General features: G+C 36.5%; 3 protein-coding genes across 3 annotated transcripts; 2 read left to right on the top strand and 1 right to left on the bottom strand.

Annotated features, from left to right (window-relative positions):
* Positions 1 to 627: 627 nt before the first annotated feature.
* LOC125775801 (heat shock protein 70-like) lies at positions 628 to 2897 on the bottom strand. The gene has a single exon (XM_049446616.1). The coding sequence runs from the start codon at positions 2714 to 2716 to the stop codon at positions 806 to 808; it is 1911 nt and encodes a 636-aa protein (XP_049302573.1). The 5' UTR covers positions 2717 to 2897; the 3' UTR covers positions 628 to 805.
* A 3052-nt stretch (positions 2898 to 5949) lies between these two features.
* Positions 5950 to 8210, top strand: LOC125775802 (heat shock protein 70-like). Its single transcript, XM_049446617.1, has one exon. It carries the CDS (start codon positions 6126 to 6128, stop codon positions 8034 to 8036), a length of 1911 nt encoding a protein of 636 aa, XP_049302574.1. The 5' UTR covers positions 5950 to 6125; the 3' UTR covers positions 8037 to 8210.
* Positions 8211 to 15248: 7038 nt separating this feature from the next.
* Positions 15249 to 17430, top strand: LOC125775806 (heat shock protein 70-like). The gene has a single exon (XM_049446622.1). It carries the CDS (start codon positions 15355 to 15357, stop codon positions 17263 to 17265), a length of 1911 nt encoding a protein of 636 aa, XP_049302579.1. The 5' UTR covers positions 15249 to 15354; the 3' UTR covers positions 17266 to 17430.
* Positions 17431 to 17961: the final 531 nt, after the last annotated feature.

Raw genomic sequence — 17961 nt, 5'->3', positions numbered from 1 at the left:
CGACAAGAGGAACTGACTGGTGCTGTAATTGACTCGGCTATTACCTCAGAAGAAGTGAAAGAAATCAGAGCGTCGTTTCGTCAATTATGTACATATATCGAGTTAGAAAGATACTTCAGAGAGAAATAAATCGCAACTTTTCAAAATTTTCTGTTTTAGTTTATTATTCCTATTATAATAAAAAACAATATTCACAAAACAACAAGATATTTGAATACATTTTCAATCACAGGAGATAACTCAATATACATACTTATCATGACCTAATCACCACTTTATTATTGCTGTTAAAAAAGGAGCAAGGCCTTTCAATTTTTAATTCCCTAGTTTAATACATAGATTGTTTACAAAACTCTTACTAATACATATGTAAACCTCTAGAATCTAAATCTTCCGTAAAGAAAGTTATCTACTTGCTTGCCCCGATATTTACTTGTTTTATATGCAAATAAGGCTTTCTAAACACACTCCCAAATAATTACGACCCCATATCATTGTACATATTAAATTTCTTACCAAACAGAATACACATGATAACTTGCCTCTGAAAGACCTATTTAAACTTACCCGAACGTATGTATGTATGTTTGAAATGAAATAAATTATTAGTGCAATGAAACAACAAAATTTTCTTTTAAATATTCAATTTGTTCATGTTCTATATTTTCAGTCTTTTTTGTTTTTACATAAGTATTTTTTCTAAAATTAATTAGATCTTATTTTCTTTAAAAACTACATAATGCCTCATGGCTACGTTCTTAAAATAATACATTAAATCAAAGATTTATTTCTAAAATAATCTAGTTTAATCTACTTCCTCAACAGTGGGTCCAGTACGACCACCATTGAATCCGCCCGCTTGTTGACCGCAAGACGCTCCTTGTGCACCACCACTATGTAGTTTTGTCATGATTGGTGAACAGAGTTTGGTGAGCGTGTTCATTTTGTCTTCGTACTCTTCCTTGTCGGCCAATGTGTTGGCATCGAGCCATTTGATTGTGTCGTCACAAGCCTTCAACGCTTCGCTCTTCTCCTGACCATTCAATTTATCACCAGAGCCGTCCAGCGCTTGTTTCACACCAAATACATAACTCTCCAAGTTATTTCTAGCCGCGATCTTATTGCGTTGTCGTTCGTCTTCTTCGGCATAACGTTCCGCCTCGTTCACCATACGATCGATTTCGGCTTGTGATAGACGTCCTTTGTCGTTCTTGATGGTGATGTTCTTGGCATTTCCTGAACTCAACTCCTTCGCTGATACATTGAGAATACCATTAGCGTCCAGATCAAAGGTAACCTCAATCTGTGGTACTCCGCGTGGAGCTGGTGGTATGCCCGATAAATCGAAAGTACCCAAACGATTGTTGTCTTTGGTCATCACACGCTCACCCTCGTACACTTGGATTGTAACACCACTTTGGTTGTCTGAGTATGTTGAGAATGTTTGAGTTTGTTTGCATGGTATTCGGCAATTTCGTTCAATGATTTTCGCCATAACACCACCAGCTGTTTCGATACCCAAGGACAATGGTGCCACATCGACCAATAGCACATCTTGGATTTCACTGCTCTTGTCACCACTTAAAATAGCAGCTTGGACGGCTGCACCATACGCCACAGCCTCATCCGGGTTGATTGAAAGATTCAGACTCTTGCCACAGAAGAACGACTGTAGTAAGCTCTGCACCTTTGGAATACGTGTGGAACCACCAACCAATACAATATCGTGTATCTGATTCTTGTCCATTTTCGCGTCATTCAACGCCTTCTCCACGGGGTCCAAAGTCTGACGGAATAGATCGGCACACAATTCTTCAAAGCGAGCTCTTGACACTTTTGTATAGAAGTCCACTCCTTCGTATAGTGCATCGATTTCAATGGTGGCTTCGGTGCTCGATGATAAGGTACGCTTCGCACGTTCGGCTGCTGTTCGTAGACGACGTAATGCTCTTGGATTCGAACGCAGATCTTTTTTGTACTTTCGTTTGAACTCTTCAGCCAAGTGGTTCACCAGTCGGTTGTCAAAGTCTTCGCCACCAAGATGTGTGTCACCAGCGGTGGCACGCACTTCGAACAATGAACCCTCGTCAATGGTCAAGATGGATACATCAAAAGTACCACCACCCAAATCGAAGATCAGAACATTACGTTCACCTTTCAAATTCTTATCCAGACCGTAGGCCAGGGCGGCTGCTGTGGGTTCGTTAATGATTCGTAGCACATTCAAACCAGCAATACGACCCGCATCCTTAGTCGCCTGTCTCTGTGAATCATTGAAGTATGCTGGTACTGTGATGACGGCGTCTGATACTGTTGTGCCTAGGTATGCTTCAGCTGTCTCCTTCATCTTGGTCAACACCATTGATGAGATTTCTTCTGGTGCAAAGCGTTTGTTCTCACCTTTGTACTCGACAGAGATCTTTGGTTTGCCACCATCGCTCACCACTTTAAAAGGCCAATGTTTGACATCCTCCATGATTTTCGGATCGTCATATTTGCGTCCAATCAATCGTTTGGCGTCGAATACTGTGTTCTTTGGATTCATGGCAACCTGGTTTTTCGCCGCATCGCCAATGAGTCGTTCTGAATCTGTGAAGGCAACGTAACTGGGTGTTGTGCGGTTGCCTTGGTCATTGGCGATAATCTCCACTTTGCCATGTTGGAAGACACCAACACAGGAGTATGTTGTTCCCAAATCAATACCAATTGCTACCATTTTGACTTGTGTTTTTCTTGTACTTATTTTTCACTATCAACTTTTTAATAATATACTTTGTAGAACTTTTAAAATAATTTATTTATATCACTTTGTGTTAAAAACACTTTCACGTTTGTTTGTTACAATCTCTCAAAGAGTTGTTAATACTTTGCTTGCTTATTCAATTCTGAAACGAAGAGCGCTCACAGCTGGTATTTATACCAAAATGGCTCTTCATCGAATATTCCGGATGCTCTTTCTCGAAATTTCCACACCAATCTACTAGCTAGGTGAAATTTGTTTCAATGTAACGAATTCTCTCTGGCTGTTTGTACTACCGTACTCAGATACACAAATATGTAAGTGTGTACACACGAACATGATGGAACTACCTTCAAATGAATCAATAAAGTATATACAAGTAGTACATACATACTTATGTATTTATTTAAGAGCAAACTCAGCAGAGAATTCTTTTTACTGAAATAAAAGTTATTAATAATTGAGAACAAAAGTTAAGAAAGGTCAGGATTCAAGATATAATGTATGTATGTATGTATATACTTATGTATGTATGTACTATATGTATATGTATATGTATATTTTTTTCGTACATATTTTCAGTCTAGAAATTCTTTTACAAAGAGCAGATTGTACATATGTACATATATACATACATACATAATATGTTTAACGATGATACATATACATATTTCATAAAGATTTGTTAAAATTATACTAGATATTTGTATAATCGGTGGGACATAAAATATACTACGAATATTCATTATAACTACTTAGTAATTTATGAGATATTTTGAAAATCAGTGCATTTTTAGAATTTAAAATTAAAATTTTTAGAGGTTTATTAATCCTGAGGCTCTCCATACATACTTAGATTAGACCTTAGATACATTTTTAATAGACTACTAATTTTAAAAAGTCGCATTTTCATACTAAATTTGTATCGTTTCTTGGTGCATAGTACATACATATTTACATACAATTTGGCTGTCTACATACATAAGTAACTTTTCATAAACACAATCGAGTGTCATAATGCAAAAATTATGAATGGTGTTTATAAAATTTCGTAGTGTCGAACACTTTTAGCACCTCTTCTATTTAATGAAATCCTCATCTTTATACTTATGTATGTATGTAAGCAATTTTTCAAATAAAGTTTAATATTGAACATGTTTTCGTAGATACAAATTTCCAGTTTATTAAAATTTACTACCTTGAAATAATTAACTAAACTGGTATCTATCGACAAACTCTTATGATTAATCTGCCTTGATTTTCGATCATTTTCTAACCACTTCTAGAAAGTTCTGTTAAAATGACCATAATACTTATCTGAAAATTTTAAAAAGTTTTTATAATAAATAATACATGGGCTCATCCGAAAGTCCTTTGACAATAAAGGTGACGCCACATCGATTATATTTGCTTAGAATGGTGAAAAAGCACATTTTGTCTTAAGATAAAACATTGTTTTCTGATGGGAAAACACCGTTGACAAAAACGGTGGCTTCATAAGTTTTACGGCAAATCTTCAACGGCCAAGTACTATTAGTTTGTTAACTGTTCCCGCACAAGATAATGCTTCTTTCATCAGCTTGTGTTACGATTGATAAATTGAGGAAATTGTTCCATGATTTTTGTCAGATTTAGCAATCTGTGATCACGAATCGCTTACAGCAATAAAGCATCTTATCTCCAGACTTCTTTTGTGAAATAAATAATCAAAAAAGAAAGAAATAAATGTGTACAAAATTATCCACACAATCTCGTAAGCGCAGCAGTACTAAGTTTATAATGTCTATACGTATTCAGGAGAGTATTTCTTTAAAAACAAAAATATTTCCGATTAGAAGAAACGTTCCTTTTGAAATCGCCAGTTGGGGGGAGCTTGCGATGTACTTAAGTAGTGGTTGTATATTTTGTAGTTGAATAGCATACATTGTTATACCAGCTCACATTTACTATATGTCAATGATCTCATGAGGAGGCGTATTTCAAAGGTCTGTCTGTCTGCTCAAGCAGGCGGTAACTTGTTACAAATTAGTTTGAAATTTCTTACACATCTGAACTGACACGTGACATGATATTAGCAAATCTTAGTGGGAATATTTACTTTTAGCATTTTATTTTTCAGAAAAAAAATGGGTGTAATCGTAATGAATTCTATCGGCAGTTATGTATTATGAATTGGACTAAATTCCATTTCTTCCATTGGTCAGGTCATTGATATTAATTAATAAAAAAATTTATAATAATTGGTAATCTTCAAAAATATGTACATACACACATATGTATGTACATACATATGTATTTGCATATTTAAGGTTTTTGGTTGAAGTAAAATAAATTAAATACTTATGTATGTATGTATTCGCTTTGACTTTTTCTTTCGAAGTAAAACTAAAGAAGAAATTTCCAGATACTTTTTTTCGTAATTTCCACATACAACTGTACATAAGAAAGTGTATATTGTATCAAAAAGCTGTATATGCGTAGCACATATTTATGTACGTAATTATAACGTCTACTACACTATCTAAGAGATAATGTCGCTCTGCTTTTTCATCACCACTCAGTTAATCACAAAACTTAAAGAGAGCAAATAATCACTTACTCTCACCCAAATCAGTTCATTTGTATTACAAATATACATACATATATGACTATGTAACAAACTTGGTGGTAATTCAGTCAGAAAATGTTAAAAATAGAGGCAGTTCCACTATAAGGTGATACCAGAAGCAGACTTCAACATTTTTATATTTTAAAATTAAACTAGTCAACAATTTACTTTAAACTAAGATTCCTTCAATTCCCATTAGTTTTAACTTTTTAAAACTAAACCGCTTTACTGTGCTTCATACCAAAAGACAGCGCGAAAGAGAATTACTCACACAAGTTTTCTCATACTTAAATATTTCAGCGATAAGAATAAACACATTCGCAAATATACATATGTACATATAGAGAAGAGAGTTCGTCATACTGAACCAAATTTCAAATTTCTCTCATAAAATTATTTGCCGGCTATAAAGTCAGAAATACCTGTATTTGTATGTACACATGTACATATATTATTAATCATATTCACCCAGAGCATACGAGAGCTACTATGAGAATCGAAATTTCCACCCTGCTTGTAGATTAGCGTGGAAATTTCGAGAAAGAGCATCCGGAATATTCGATGAAGAGCCATTTTGGTATAAATACCAGCTGTGAGCACTCTTCGTTTCAGAATTGAATAAGCAAGCAAAGTATTAACAACTCTTTGAGAGATTGTAACAAACAAACGTGAAAGTGTTTTTAACACAAAGTGATATAAATAATTATAAAAGTTCTACAAAGTATAATATTAAAAAGTTTATAGTGAAAAATAAGTACAAGAAAAACACAAGTCAAAATGGTAGCAATCGGTATTGATTTGGGAACAACATACTCCTGTGTTGGTGTCTTCCAACATGGCAAAGTGGAGATTATCGCCAATGACCAAGGCAACCGCACAACACCCAGTTACGTTGCCTTCACAGATTCAGAACGACTCATTGGCGATGCGGCGAAAAACCAGGTTGCCATGAATCCAAAGAACACAGTATTCGACGCCAAGCGATTGATTGGACGCAAATATGACGACCCGAAAATCATGGAGGATGTCAAACATTGGCCTTTTAAAGTGGTGAGCGATGGTGGCAAGCCAAAGATCTCTGTCGAGTACAAAGGTGAGAACAAACGCTTTGCGCCAGAAGAAATCTCATCAATGGTGTTGACAAAGATGAAGGAGACCGCTGAGGCATACCTGGGCACAACAGTATCAGACGCCGTCATCACAGTACCAGCATACTTCAATGATTCACAAAGACAGGCGACTAAGGATGCTGGTCGTATTGCTGGTTTGAATGTGCTACGAATCATTAACGAACCCACAGCAGCCGCCCTGGCCTACGGTCTGGATAAGAATTTGAAAGGTGAACGTAATGTTCTGATCTTCGATTTGGGTGGTGGTACTTTTGATGTATCCATCTTGACCATTGACGAGGGTTCATTGTTCGAAGTGCGTGCCACCGCTGGTGACACACATCTTGGTGGCGAAGACTTTGACAACCGACTGGTGAACCACTTGGCTGAAGAGTTCAAACGAAAGTACAAAAAAGATCTGCGTTCGAATCCAAGAGCATTACGTCGTCTACGAACAGCAGCCGAACGTGCGAAGCGTACCTTATCATCGAGCACCGAAGCCACCATTGAAATCGATGCACTATACGAAGGAGTGGACTTCTACACGAAAGTGTCAAGAGCTCGCTTTGAAGAATTGTGTGCCGATCTATTCCGTCAGACCTTGGACCCTGTAGAGAAGGCGTTGAATGACGCGAAAATGGACAAGAATCAGATACACGATATTGTATTGGTTGGTGGTTCCACACGTATTCCAAAGGTGCAGAGTCTACTACAGTCGTTCTTCTGTGGCAAGAGTCTAAATCTTTCAATCAACCCGGATGAGGCAGTAGCATATGGTGCAGCCGTTCAAGCTGCTATTTTAAGTGGTGACAAGAGCAGTGAAATCCAAGATGTGCTATTGGTCGATGTAGCCCCATTGTCCTTGGGTATCGAAACTGCTGGTGGTGTTATGGCGAAAATCATTGAACGAAATTGCCGAATACCATGCAAACAAACTCAAACATTCTCAACATACTCAGACAACCAAAGTGGTGTCACAATCCAGGTGTACGAGGGTGAACGTGTGATGACCAAAGACAACAATCGTTTGGGTACTTTCGATTTATCGGGCATACCACCAGCTCCACGCGGAGTACCACAGATTGAGGTTACCTTTGATCTGGACGCCAATGGCATTCTGAATGTATCGGCGAAGGAGTTGAGTTCAGGAAATGCCAAGAACATCACCATCAAGAACGACAAAGGACGTCTATCACAAGCCGAAATCGATCGTATGGTGAACGAGGCGGAACGTTATGCCGAAGAAGATGAACGACAACGCAATAAGATCGCGGCTAGAAATAACTTGGAGAGTTATGTATTTGGTGTGAAACAAGCGTTGGACGGCGCTGGTGATAAATTGAATGCTCAGGAGAAGAGCGAAGCGTTGAAGGCTTGTGACGACACAATCAAATGGCTCGATGCCAACACATTGGCCGACAAGGAAGAGTACGAAGACAAAATGAACACGCTCACCAAACTCTGTTCACCAATCATGACAAAACTACATAGTGGTGGTGCACAAGGAGCGTCTTGCGGTCAACAAGCGGGCGGATTCAATGGTGGTCGTACTGGACCCACTGTTGAGGAAGTAGATTAAACTAGATTATTTTAGAAATAAATCTTTGATTTAATGTATTATTTTAAGAACGTAGCCATGAGGCATTATGTAGTTTTTAAAAAAAATAAGATCCAATTAATTTTAGAAAAAATATGTAAAAACAAAAAAGACTGAAAATATAGAACATGAACAAATTGAATATTTAAAAGAAAATTTTGTTGTTTCATTGCACTAATAATTTATTTAATTTCAAACATACATACATACGTTCGGGTAAGTTTAAATAGGTCTTTCAGAGGCAAGTTATCATGTGTATTCTGTTTGGTAAGAAATTTAATATGTACAATGATATGGGGTCGTAATTATTTGGGAGTGTGTTTAGAAAGCCTTATTTGCATATAAAACAAGTAAGTATCGGGGCAAGCATAGCAAGTAGATAACCTTCTTTACGGAAGATTTAGATTCTAGAGGTTTACATACATATGTATTAGTAAAAGTTTTGTAAACAATTTATGTATTAAACTAGGGAATTAAAAATTGAAAGGCCTTGCTCCTTTTTTAACAGCAATAATAAAGTGGTGATTAGGTCATGATAAGTATGTATATTGAGTTATCTCCTGTGATTGAAAATGTATTCAGATATCTTGTTGTTTTGTGAATATTGTTTTTTATTATAATAGGAATAATAAACTAAAACAGAAAATTTTGAAAACTTGCGATTTATTTCTCTCATACGGTATCTTTCTAACTTGATATACAGACTTGATAAACGATGCTCTGATTTCTTTCACTTCTTCTTTACTGGCGTAGATATCGCTAATGAGGTAATAGCCGAGTCAATTACAGCACCAGTCAGTTCCTCTTGTCGCTATTTGGCAATTCGAGATACCTAGTGCAGCTATGTCCTTCTTTCTTCCATCCAGTCAAAATGACCTAATCAGCGCAGCCGCTGTCTCTTGAATCACTGAACTATGTCAATGGCGCCGTATATCTCATATATATGTACATACATATATCATCGTTCCATCGACTGCGGTACTCTCCGTTGCCAATGCGCAAAGGACCATACATAAATATTCCACACAACCTTTTACTCGGACACTTCTAAGGCTGACTCACCAGATAATGTCATTGTCCATGCCTCCGCCCAATATTATCCCTTTCGCTACAAGTTTTTACTCAGTTGCAAATCCAATTTTTTCAGTGTTTACTATAGTTGGCCCTAACAACAACAATCAATGCTCGGTTTGAAAAAAAAAAATTATCACAAATGTGTTTTTTGGACTGTATCCATATGGATACATACTTCGTTTATGGTAAAGAAAAATGCTTATTATATATTCAGAAGTAAAAAATGCTAGTGTGTTTTTTGTAAGTTTTTATTTATTTAAGAAGTTATAAAACTTAAAATTCATTTATTACAATAAAAGCAAATACTGAGAAAGCTTACATACTTAAATTATTACAATATAAAAAGAGGCTAAACGTTACAAGAATATTTTTTAAAATTAGTTCTAATGAAGCCTTTTCTAAAACCCGGTTGCATTGAACAGGTTCTGGAAAAGATTCTATTGGAATTGATTGAAAAAACTTTTTTAACATGCATATAATCTAAAGGAAGTAATAATATCTGACTAATAATTCATATATTTCATAAATAATGATATTCTTTGAAGCAATTTCTTGATCCGTTGGGAATGCACAGCAAAACATTACACTTTGAGCATCTGTATCTTGTTTGACCCTTACATCCTTTTATTTTGCATCTTCCCTTGTCTGTTGTGTGTTCCGGCCAATGTTGATTTCCGTCATATCGTAAAGAAATTGAGGCAGTAGTAATACGCTTTTTGTTTGTGGTCGTGGGAGTAATAGGAATATCTTGATTTAGGCTTGACGTTGGGCGTCCTCTTTTACGGGAACATGCCTGTTGATTGGACCGAGCTAAAAGCCCATTTGCTATATCGCTGCGAAAGCTCAATAGGTCCATATACTTATTCTTCGGGTTGTTATTTTCGTGGTCCATTCGATACTCTAACCACGAGTTACACACCGCCAAATCAATGAAATGTTCAAAAATCTTTAGAGTCCACTTCCTACATCTTATCGAAACTCTGTATAAAGCTGGAGGAAATCCATTTTATCTACTCCTCCCATATTGATATTGTACTCTGATACAATACTTGGTTGTATTATTTCAATATTTTTCTTTTTTTCAGAAGAAAATCGGGAGACTTTACTCACGGGTTCATGGCCATGGATTGATGACACAAGTTGTACAATGCCCCCATCTAACCATCTGAGAAGAAAAATATTATCTTTCGACACGATAGTCAAAACTTCCACGGCCTTCTTTCTTCAGTTCTTTTTCATATTTTAAATTAATTTTTCCGAATCTATTTCCTCTTATAGTACCTGTAGCCCAAATTCCTTTTTGTCTTAAATGTAATACTAAATTCAAAGGAGTAAAATAATTATCAAAAAATAGCGTATAATTTTTTTCCTCAGGAATAGTTTTTGCTAGATGAATCACTATATCAGAACAAAATCCCAGCTTTGAGCCACTCACTTTTCCCTGATATATTTCAAAATCGTAAACTATGCCTTTTGAGCTGCAAAGACAAAATATCTTCATTCGCCATTTGATGGGCTTGTTGGGCATATACTGTCTCAGACAGGTTCTACCTTTAAAGGGGACCATCATTTCATCCACACAAAGATTTTCATCTTTTGGAATAACGCACGCTTTTTTTTAAACATGTTTATAATAGGGCGAATTTTGTAAAGTTTGTCTCCCTCTTATGGGTCTGTTGTAAACTTTAAATTATTTCGTACAAAAAGGAATCTTTGCTGGACATATTTTCCGGGAATGACGGTATTACGGTACCAATTGTCCAATACATTTCCAAACGCGGATAACTAATGGTACCAATCATTATTTGTTGACCTAGATATTTCAGAAGTTCTTTAGTTAAATTAACGCCTTTTCCATTTTTAATAATTGAAGCCTGGTTTGTTGAAAATACCACTTGTTGCAGAAATTCTTCTGTAAAGTACTCTAAAAAATATTCCACAGGTAATTTTGTATTTTTCTTTGGGTATGTTCCAGAAAAAGATGTTTCTGGACTAGTCCAGGATGCTCTTTTCCAACGAAATTCTTGAACTTTTTTAAATGGAACCTGTGGAGTGTTAAAAATTATTGGACTCTTCTCAACTGCCCCATCAACTACGTTACCTTACGTCTACTAAAGGGTGCTTTTTTAAGAGCTTGATAACTTTTTAAAAAAAAAAAACGCATAAAATTTGCAAAATCTCATCGGTTCTTTATTTGAAACGTTAGATTGGTTCATGACATTTACTTTTTGAAGATAATTTCATTTAAATGTTGACCGCGGCTGCGTCTTAGGTGGTCCATTCGGAAAGTCCAATTTTGGGCAACTTTTTCGAGCATTTCGGCCGGAATAGCCCGAATTTCTTCGGAAATGTTGTCTTCCAAAGCTGGAATAGTTGCTGGCTTATTTCTGTAGACTTTAGACTTGACGTAGCCCCACAAAAAATAGTCTAAAGGCGTTAAATCGCATGATCTTGGTGGCCAACTTACGGGTCCATTTCTTGAGATGAATTGTTGTCCGAAGTTTTCCCTCAAAATGGCCATAGAATCGCGAGCTGTGTGGCATGTAGCGCCATCTTGTTGAAACCACATGTCAACCAAGTTCAGTTCTTCCATTTTTGGCAACAAAAAGTTTGTTAGCATCGAACGATAGCGATCGCCATTCACCGTAACGTTGCGTCCAACAGCATCTTTGAAAAAATACGGTCCAATGATTCCACCAGCGTACAAACCACACCAAACAGTGCATTTTTCGGGATGCATGGGCAGTTCTTGAACGGCTTCTGGTTGCTCTTCACCCCAAATGCGGCAATTTTGCTTATTTACGTAGCCATTCAACCAGAAATGAGCCTCATCGCTGAACAAAATTTGTCGATAAACACATTTCGAACCGAACACTGATTTTGGTAATAAAATTCAATGATTTGCAAGCGTTGCTCGTTAGTAAGTCTATTCATGATGAAATGTCAAAGCATACTGAGCATCTTTCTCTTTGACACCATGTCTGAAATCCCACGTGATCTGTCAAATACTAATGCATGAAAATCCTAACCTCAAAAAAATCACCCGTTATATCAAAAATCCTATCATCTTCATCGTTATTGTCTACATCAATATCTTCTATGTTGATCTCATATGGACCTTCCCTAGAAACTTCTTCTAGTATAATGCTGTTATTTCTATCGGGTGCACCAAATAAATTGTTAATAACTTCAGATTCTCCTGATTCGTCCAAATCAGAAACATCGGAATTGACAAAATTAGTTAAAATTTTTTCAATTTCAGCGTCCTTTAATTTTCTTGGCATTTTTTAATTAAATAGATGATATCAGAGCTAAACCAAGAACGTCTGTATCATAGCAGCATCATACATAAAATGATTTTATCCATATGGATATATGCAATGTTTAAAAAATCCGCAGAGCTTTTTTTTGTTTAAACCATAAATTTAATGATGCGAAAAGTTAAAATAAGTACTTTTCTTTATGCTGAGTGTATTTTTCTTTTAAAAAAATGCGATTATATGAATGTTATTTGTAAAATAAAAAAACATCTTTCCCAAAAAAAAAAAAAATAATAAGTCAATTTTTAAAAATGCTATATTATTCTCAGTTTTATAAATATCCCAATGTTTTTTATGTAGAATGATTCATAAGGTCTTAAAAAACGGTATAATGTCGAAATGTAAGTCAATTCTTTGACTTGGCGTATTTTTAAATGCTTGCAAAGTTGAGTGTATCCATATGGATACAATATAGCGAAAGGGTTTTGAAGGGCCTGTAGAGTTTGGTCTTTGTTCGTCGAGAAAAGAGTTTACGTTACAAATGCTCTCTCAGTCCAAAATAGCACCTATTATCACAGTTTCAAGAATGATATTGTTTTTGGTGTTTATTCTGATTTCAAAATACACGAAATTATCTACGAATTCAAAGTTATGACTGTCAACAGTGACGTGCGAGTGACTGTTGATTTGATGACAAGAAATATTTCAGCAGCTGTACACTTTTATAGAAGATTGTACCTTCTCATGCTGTCGAAGACGAATTGTGCCGATCTTCCATACACTAAAATAAGGGCTGGCAGCAGCTTTTTCTCCGTTAAAGAGATATTTCTTTTTCGCAATTCGTTGTTGCAAGCTCAATTATCGCAGAGCTCTGTGGATTCCAAAACACAGTAGCCATTCTTTCATGCAAGCTATGATGTAACCTTCGGTGTATTTTTTGAAATCTCCACTGTCACAACTATTTCCCGCACCAACAACCAATAGCCTGCTACTACGAGAATTTTTATCACATTATACTCTGCCATAGCTTTTTGACGTTCCTAAATTAACGAGAAGAATCAATATATTCGAAAACCATATATGTATTCTTTGATTTCACTTCGCGATTTCCCTTCCAAAAGCAATAATTTACAATAGTCGTCCAAAGAATGTACTACTATAGTTAATTTCCCTTGCGACAGTAGTGCCATTGTCTAGTGAGGCATGAGACTTCCCTAGTAAATACATACTTATGTACATACATAAGAGTATATGGTCAATATGACGAAATAAGCATGCATATATGTACATACATATGTATGTCTGTATCTTCAAGTGTTAATTGAGATATCTACATACATAAGTATGTATGTAGATGGGTTTTAGTATTTATTCCTTGTCCCCTTAAGTTAAGTTAACTTTGAATATCTCGGATTTGTAAAACTGCAACGCGAACATTAAAAAGGAAAGCTTCCCTTTGGCTATATCGAACAAAGGCAGTAAGGCAACTTATAATAATTAACACTTATGTTCGAAAACCCTTAAAAGTTTGTTAACGATTAAATTAAATATAAAGATGATAGCAAAGGTTTATATTATTAATTTCAAGAATAGTACAACGGATGTTTTATAATTTATGTATGTATGTATTATTATATGTACATATTTAAGTCCTCCTGACATGGTCTGAATATGATCATAATCTCAGCTACTTAATGAAATAGTCTGGTCAGAGTATTGTTTGATGATCTTCCCTTAGTAAAGAATTATCCTTAGAGCGCAGAAACTTCTACAATTTTCTATTACTTACATACATTGTATATACATAAGTATATTATGTCGACAGAGAATTAGATATATGTGCATACATCTGTTTGTATTTATGTACATCGGTAAATGTGTACGATACACCTTTATCAAAAATTGCACACAAATTTAACCAGCGTGTACTCTAAAGAGAGAGTTCAAAGCTCTAGAGATTTACTCTTAACTATGATATTTGTTTATTTCTCTTAAATTTATACATATGTATATATATACATAAATATGAATTTCGAAAATGAAATATAGAGTAGTTGAGTAGTTCGCGGTGTTTCTTTTGTTTTGATTCCTCTTCATAACAAACAAATAAGCACAGTATAGCAAGGTAACGGAAATGTGAGAAATTTGGTCAAAAACTTACTACCAAAAAGTAAACTGTATGCTTTACAATTTTAATTTTGGATTTCTTCAGATCTTCCCTTTTTTTTACCCAATAATATTAAACAATTAAGTAATATAGGTGGAACCGTTCATAAAGGTCGATTTTAGTCAGAAAATCTAGTTTAAACTGTTATTTTTCCTGATTTTATTTAAGTTTCACTGTAGAGATTGAATAACTCAACAATCAAAGAAGAGTCAGATCCCTAAAAGCTATAGATTTGCATACATTCATGACTTAAATGAGCAATATTATATTTTCTGGAAGTATACTACATAGATTCCAACTAATAGAATCTAGTATCATTTATTTAATCAATAGTAATTATATACTTCACATAGAATTGATAAACTACACTGTGCGGCAATAACGAGCAGTAAGTAGAGAGGATTAATTTTTTGATTCTCTCAAATAACTATTTGCCGACTACAAAGTCAGAAATACCTGTGTCTGTATGTATATTATTAATCATATTCACCCAGAGCATACGAGAGCTACTATGAGAATCGAAATTTCCACCCTGCTTGTAGATTAGCGTGGAAATTTCGAGAAAGAGCGTCCGGAATATTCGATGAAGAGCCATTTTGGTATAAATACCAGCTGTGAGCACTCTTCGTTTCAGAATTGAATAAGCAAGCAAGGTATTAACAACTCTTTGAGAGATTGTAACAAACAAACGTGAAAGTGTTTTTAACACAAAGTGATATAAATAATTTTAAAAGTTCTACAAAGTATAATATTAAAAAGTTTATAGTGAAAAATAAGTACAAGAAAAACACAAGGCAAAATGGTAGCAATCGGTATTGATTTGGGAACAACATACTCCTGTGTTGGTGTCTTCCAACATGGCAAAGTGGAGATTATCGCCAATGACCAAGGCAACCGCACAACACCCAGTTACGTTGCCTTCACAGATTCAGAACGACTCATTGGCGATGCGGCGAAAAACCAGGTTGCCATGAATCCAAAGAACACAGTATTCGACGCCAAGCGATTGATTGGACGCAAATATGACGACCCGAAAATCATGGAGGATGTCAAACATTGGCCTTTTAAAGTGGTGAGCGATGGTGGCAAACCAAAGATCTCTGTCGAGTACAAAGGTGAGAACAAACGCTTTGCGCCAGAAGAAATCTCATCAATGGTGTTGACAAAGATGAAGGAGACCGCTGAGGCATACCTGGGCACAACAGTATCAGACGCCGTCATCACAGTACCAGCATACTTCAATGATTCACAGAGACAGGCGACTAAAGATGCGGGTCGTATTGCTGGTTTGAATGTGCTCCGAATCATTAACGAACCCACAGCAGCCGCCCTGGCCTACGGTCTGGATAAGAATTTGAAAGGTGAACGTAATGTTTTGATCTTCGATTTGGGCGGTGGTACTTTTGATGTATCCATCTTGACCATTGACGAGGGTTCATTGTTCGAAGTGCGTGCCACCGCTGGTGACACACATCTTGGTGGTGAAGATTTTGACAACCGACTGGTCAACCACTTGGCTGAAGAGTTCAAACGAAAGTACAAAAAAGATCTGCGTTCGAATCCAAGAGCATTACGTCGTCTACGAACAGCAGCCGAACGTGCGAAGCGTACCTTATCATCGAGCACTGAAGCCACCATCGAAATCGATGCACTGTACGAAGGAGTGGACTTCTACACGAAAGTGTCACGAGCTCGCTTTGAAGAATTATGTGCCGATCTATTCCGTCAGACCTTGGACCCTGTAGAGAAGGCGTTGAATGACGCGAAGATGGACAAGAATCAGATACACGATATTGTATTAGTTGGTGGTTCCACACGTATTCCAAAGGTGCAGAGTCTACTACAGTCGTTCTTCTGTGGCAAGAGTCTGAATCTTTCAATCAACCCGGATGAGGCTGTGGCGTATGGTGCAGCCGTCCAAGCTGCTATTCTCAGTGGTGACAAGAGCAGTGAAATCCAAGATGTGCTATTGGTCGATGTAGCTCCATTGTCCTTGGGTATCGAAACAGCTGGTGGTGTTATGGCGAAAATCATTGAACGAAATTGCCGAATACCATGCAAACAAACTCAAACATTCTCAACATACTCGGACAACCAAAGTGGTGTTACAATCCAAGTGTACGAGGGTGAACGTGTGATGACCAAAGACAACAATCGTTTGGGTACGTTCGATTTATCGGGCATCCCACCAGCTCCACGCGGAGTACCACAGATTGAGGTTACCTTTGATCTTGACGCCAATGGCATTCTGAATGTATCGGCGAAGGAGTTGAGTTCAGGAAATGCCAAGAACATCACCATCAAGAACGACAAAGGACGTCTATCTCAAGCCGAAATCGATCGTATGGTGAACGAGGCGGAGCGTTATGCCGAAGAAGATGAACGACAACGCAATAAGATCGCGGCTAGAAATAACTTGGAGAGTTATGTATTTGGTGTGAAACAAGCGCTGGACGGCGCTGGTGATAAATTGAATGCTCAGGAGAAGAGCGAAGCGTTGAAGGCTTGTGACGACACAATCAAATGGCTCGATGCCAACACATTGGCCGACAAGGAAGAGTACGAAGACAAAATGAACACGCTCACCAAACTCTGTTCACCAATCATGACAAAACTACATAGTGGTGGTGCACAAGGAGCGTCTTGCGGTCAACAAGCGGGCGGATTCAATGGTGGTCGTACTGGACCCACCGTTGAGGAAGTAGATTAAACTAGATTAATTTAGAAATAGATATCTTTGTAATTTAATGTATTAAATTAAGGCCCTAGTTCTTCAATTTTAGCAATTTAAATATGTATTTTAGAGCAAACATCATGTAAAAACAAAAAAGACTGAAAATATAGAAAATGAACGAATTGAGTGATTAAAAGAAAACCTCGTTTTTCATTAAACCAACATATTTCATATAAGTATAGGGTATTTTTTAATAATAATAAGACTCCAATAGGCTGGTGGAAGAAAAGGCGGTATAGTGGAAGCAAATGGCGTCCGTTATCTTGTTTCAGCGAAGGAGTTATGTAAAGAATGGACTACATGTAATTTAAAAATAAAATTTGACTCCGCCAAAGCTAAACTCAATTTAAATGCTGGCGACTTCTCCGAAGTATTCTGCTTTTGCTGTTAACCAATTGTTGTTATACTATACATCGTGAAATTTTTGTATAAAAAAAGGAACATTGCCACGCAAGCCACCAATGAAATTTGTGAAGTTTACAGATACGATGCTGTATCAACAATGGTTCGCTCGCTTCTGTTCTGGCAATTTCGATGTGAAAGATGCACCTCACTCTGGACGACCTATCGTTAAAAAAGTCGATTAAATTATGCAAAAGATTGACAAGACATCGCTTAGGATATTAACAATCGTCATCAAACGGTTTTGTATCATTTAAAAAAGGCTGGCTA

This window comes from Bactrocera dorsalis, chromosome 1, assembly GCF_023373825.1.
Source record: "Bactrocera dorsalis isolate Fly_Bdor chromosome 1, ASM2337382v1, whole genome shotgun sequence".
Classification (NCBI taxonomy): domain Eukaryota; kingdom Metazoa; phylum Arthropoda; class Insecta; order Diptera; family Tephritidae; genus Bactrocera; species Bactrocera dorsalis.
Note: the sequence above shows the minus strand (reverse complement) of the source record. Positions and strands in the feature narration are given on the sequence as shown.

Excerpts from the sequence above, each read along its gene's own strand:
- LOC125775801 (XM_049446616.1), bottom strand. The coding sequence starts at position 2,716 with ATGGTAGCAATTGGTATTGATTTGGGAACAACATACTCCTGTGTTGGT.
- LOC125775802 (XM_049446617.1), top strand. The coding sequence starts at position 6,126 with ATGGTAGCAATCGGTATTGATTTGGGAACAACATACTCCTGTGTTGGT.
- LOC125775806 (XM_049446622.1), top strand. The coding sequence starts at position 15,355 with ATGGTAGCAATCGGTATTGATTTGGGAACAACATACTCCTGTGTTGGT.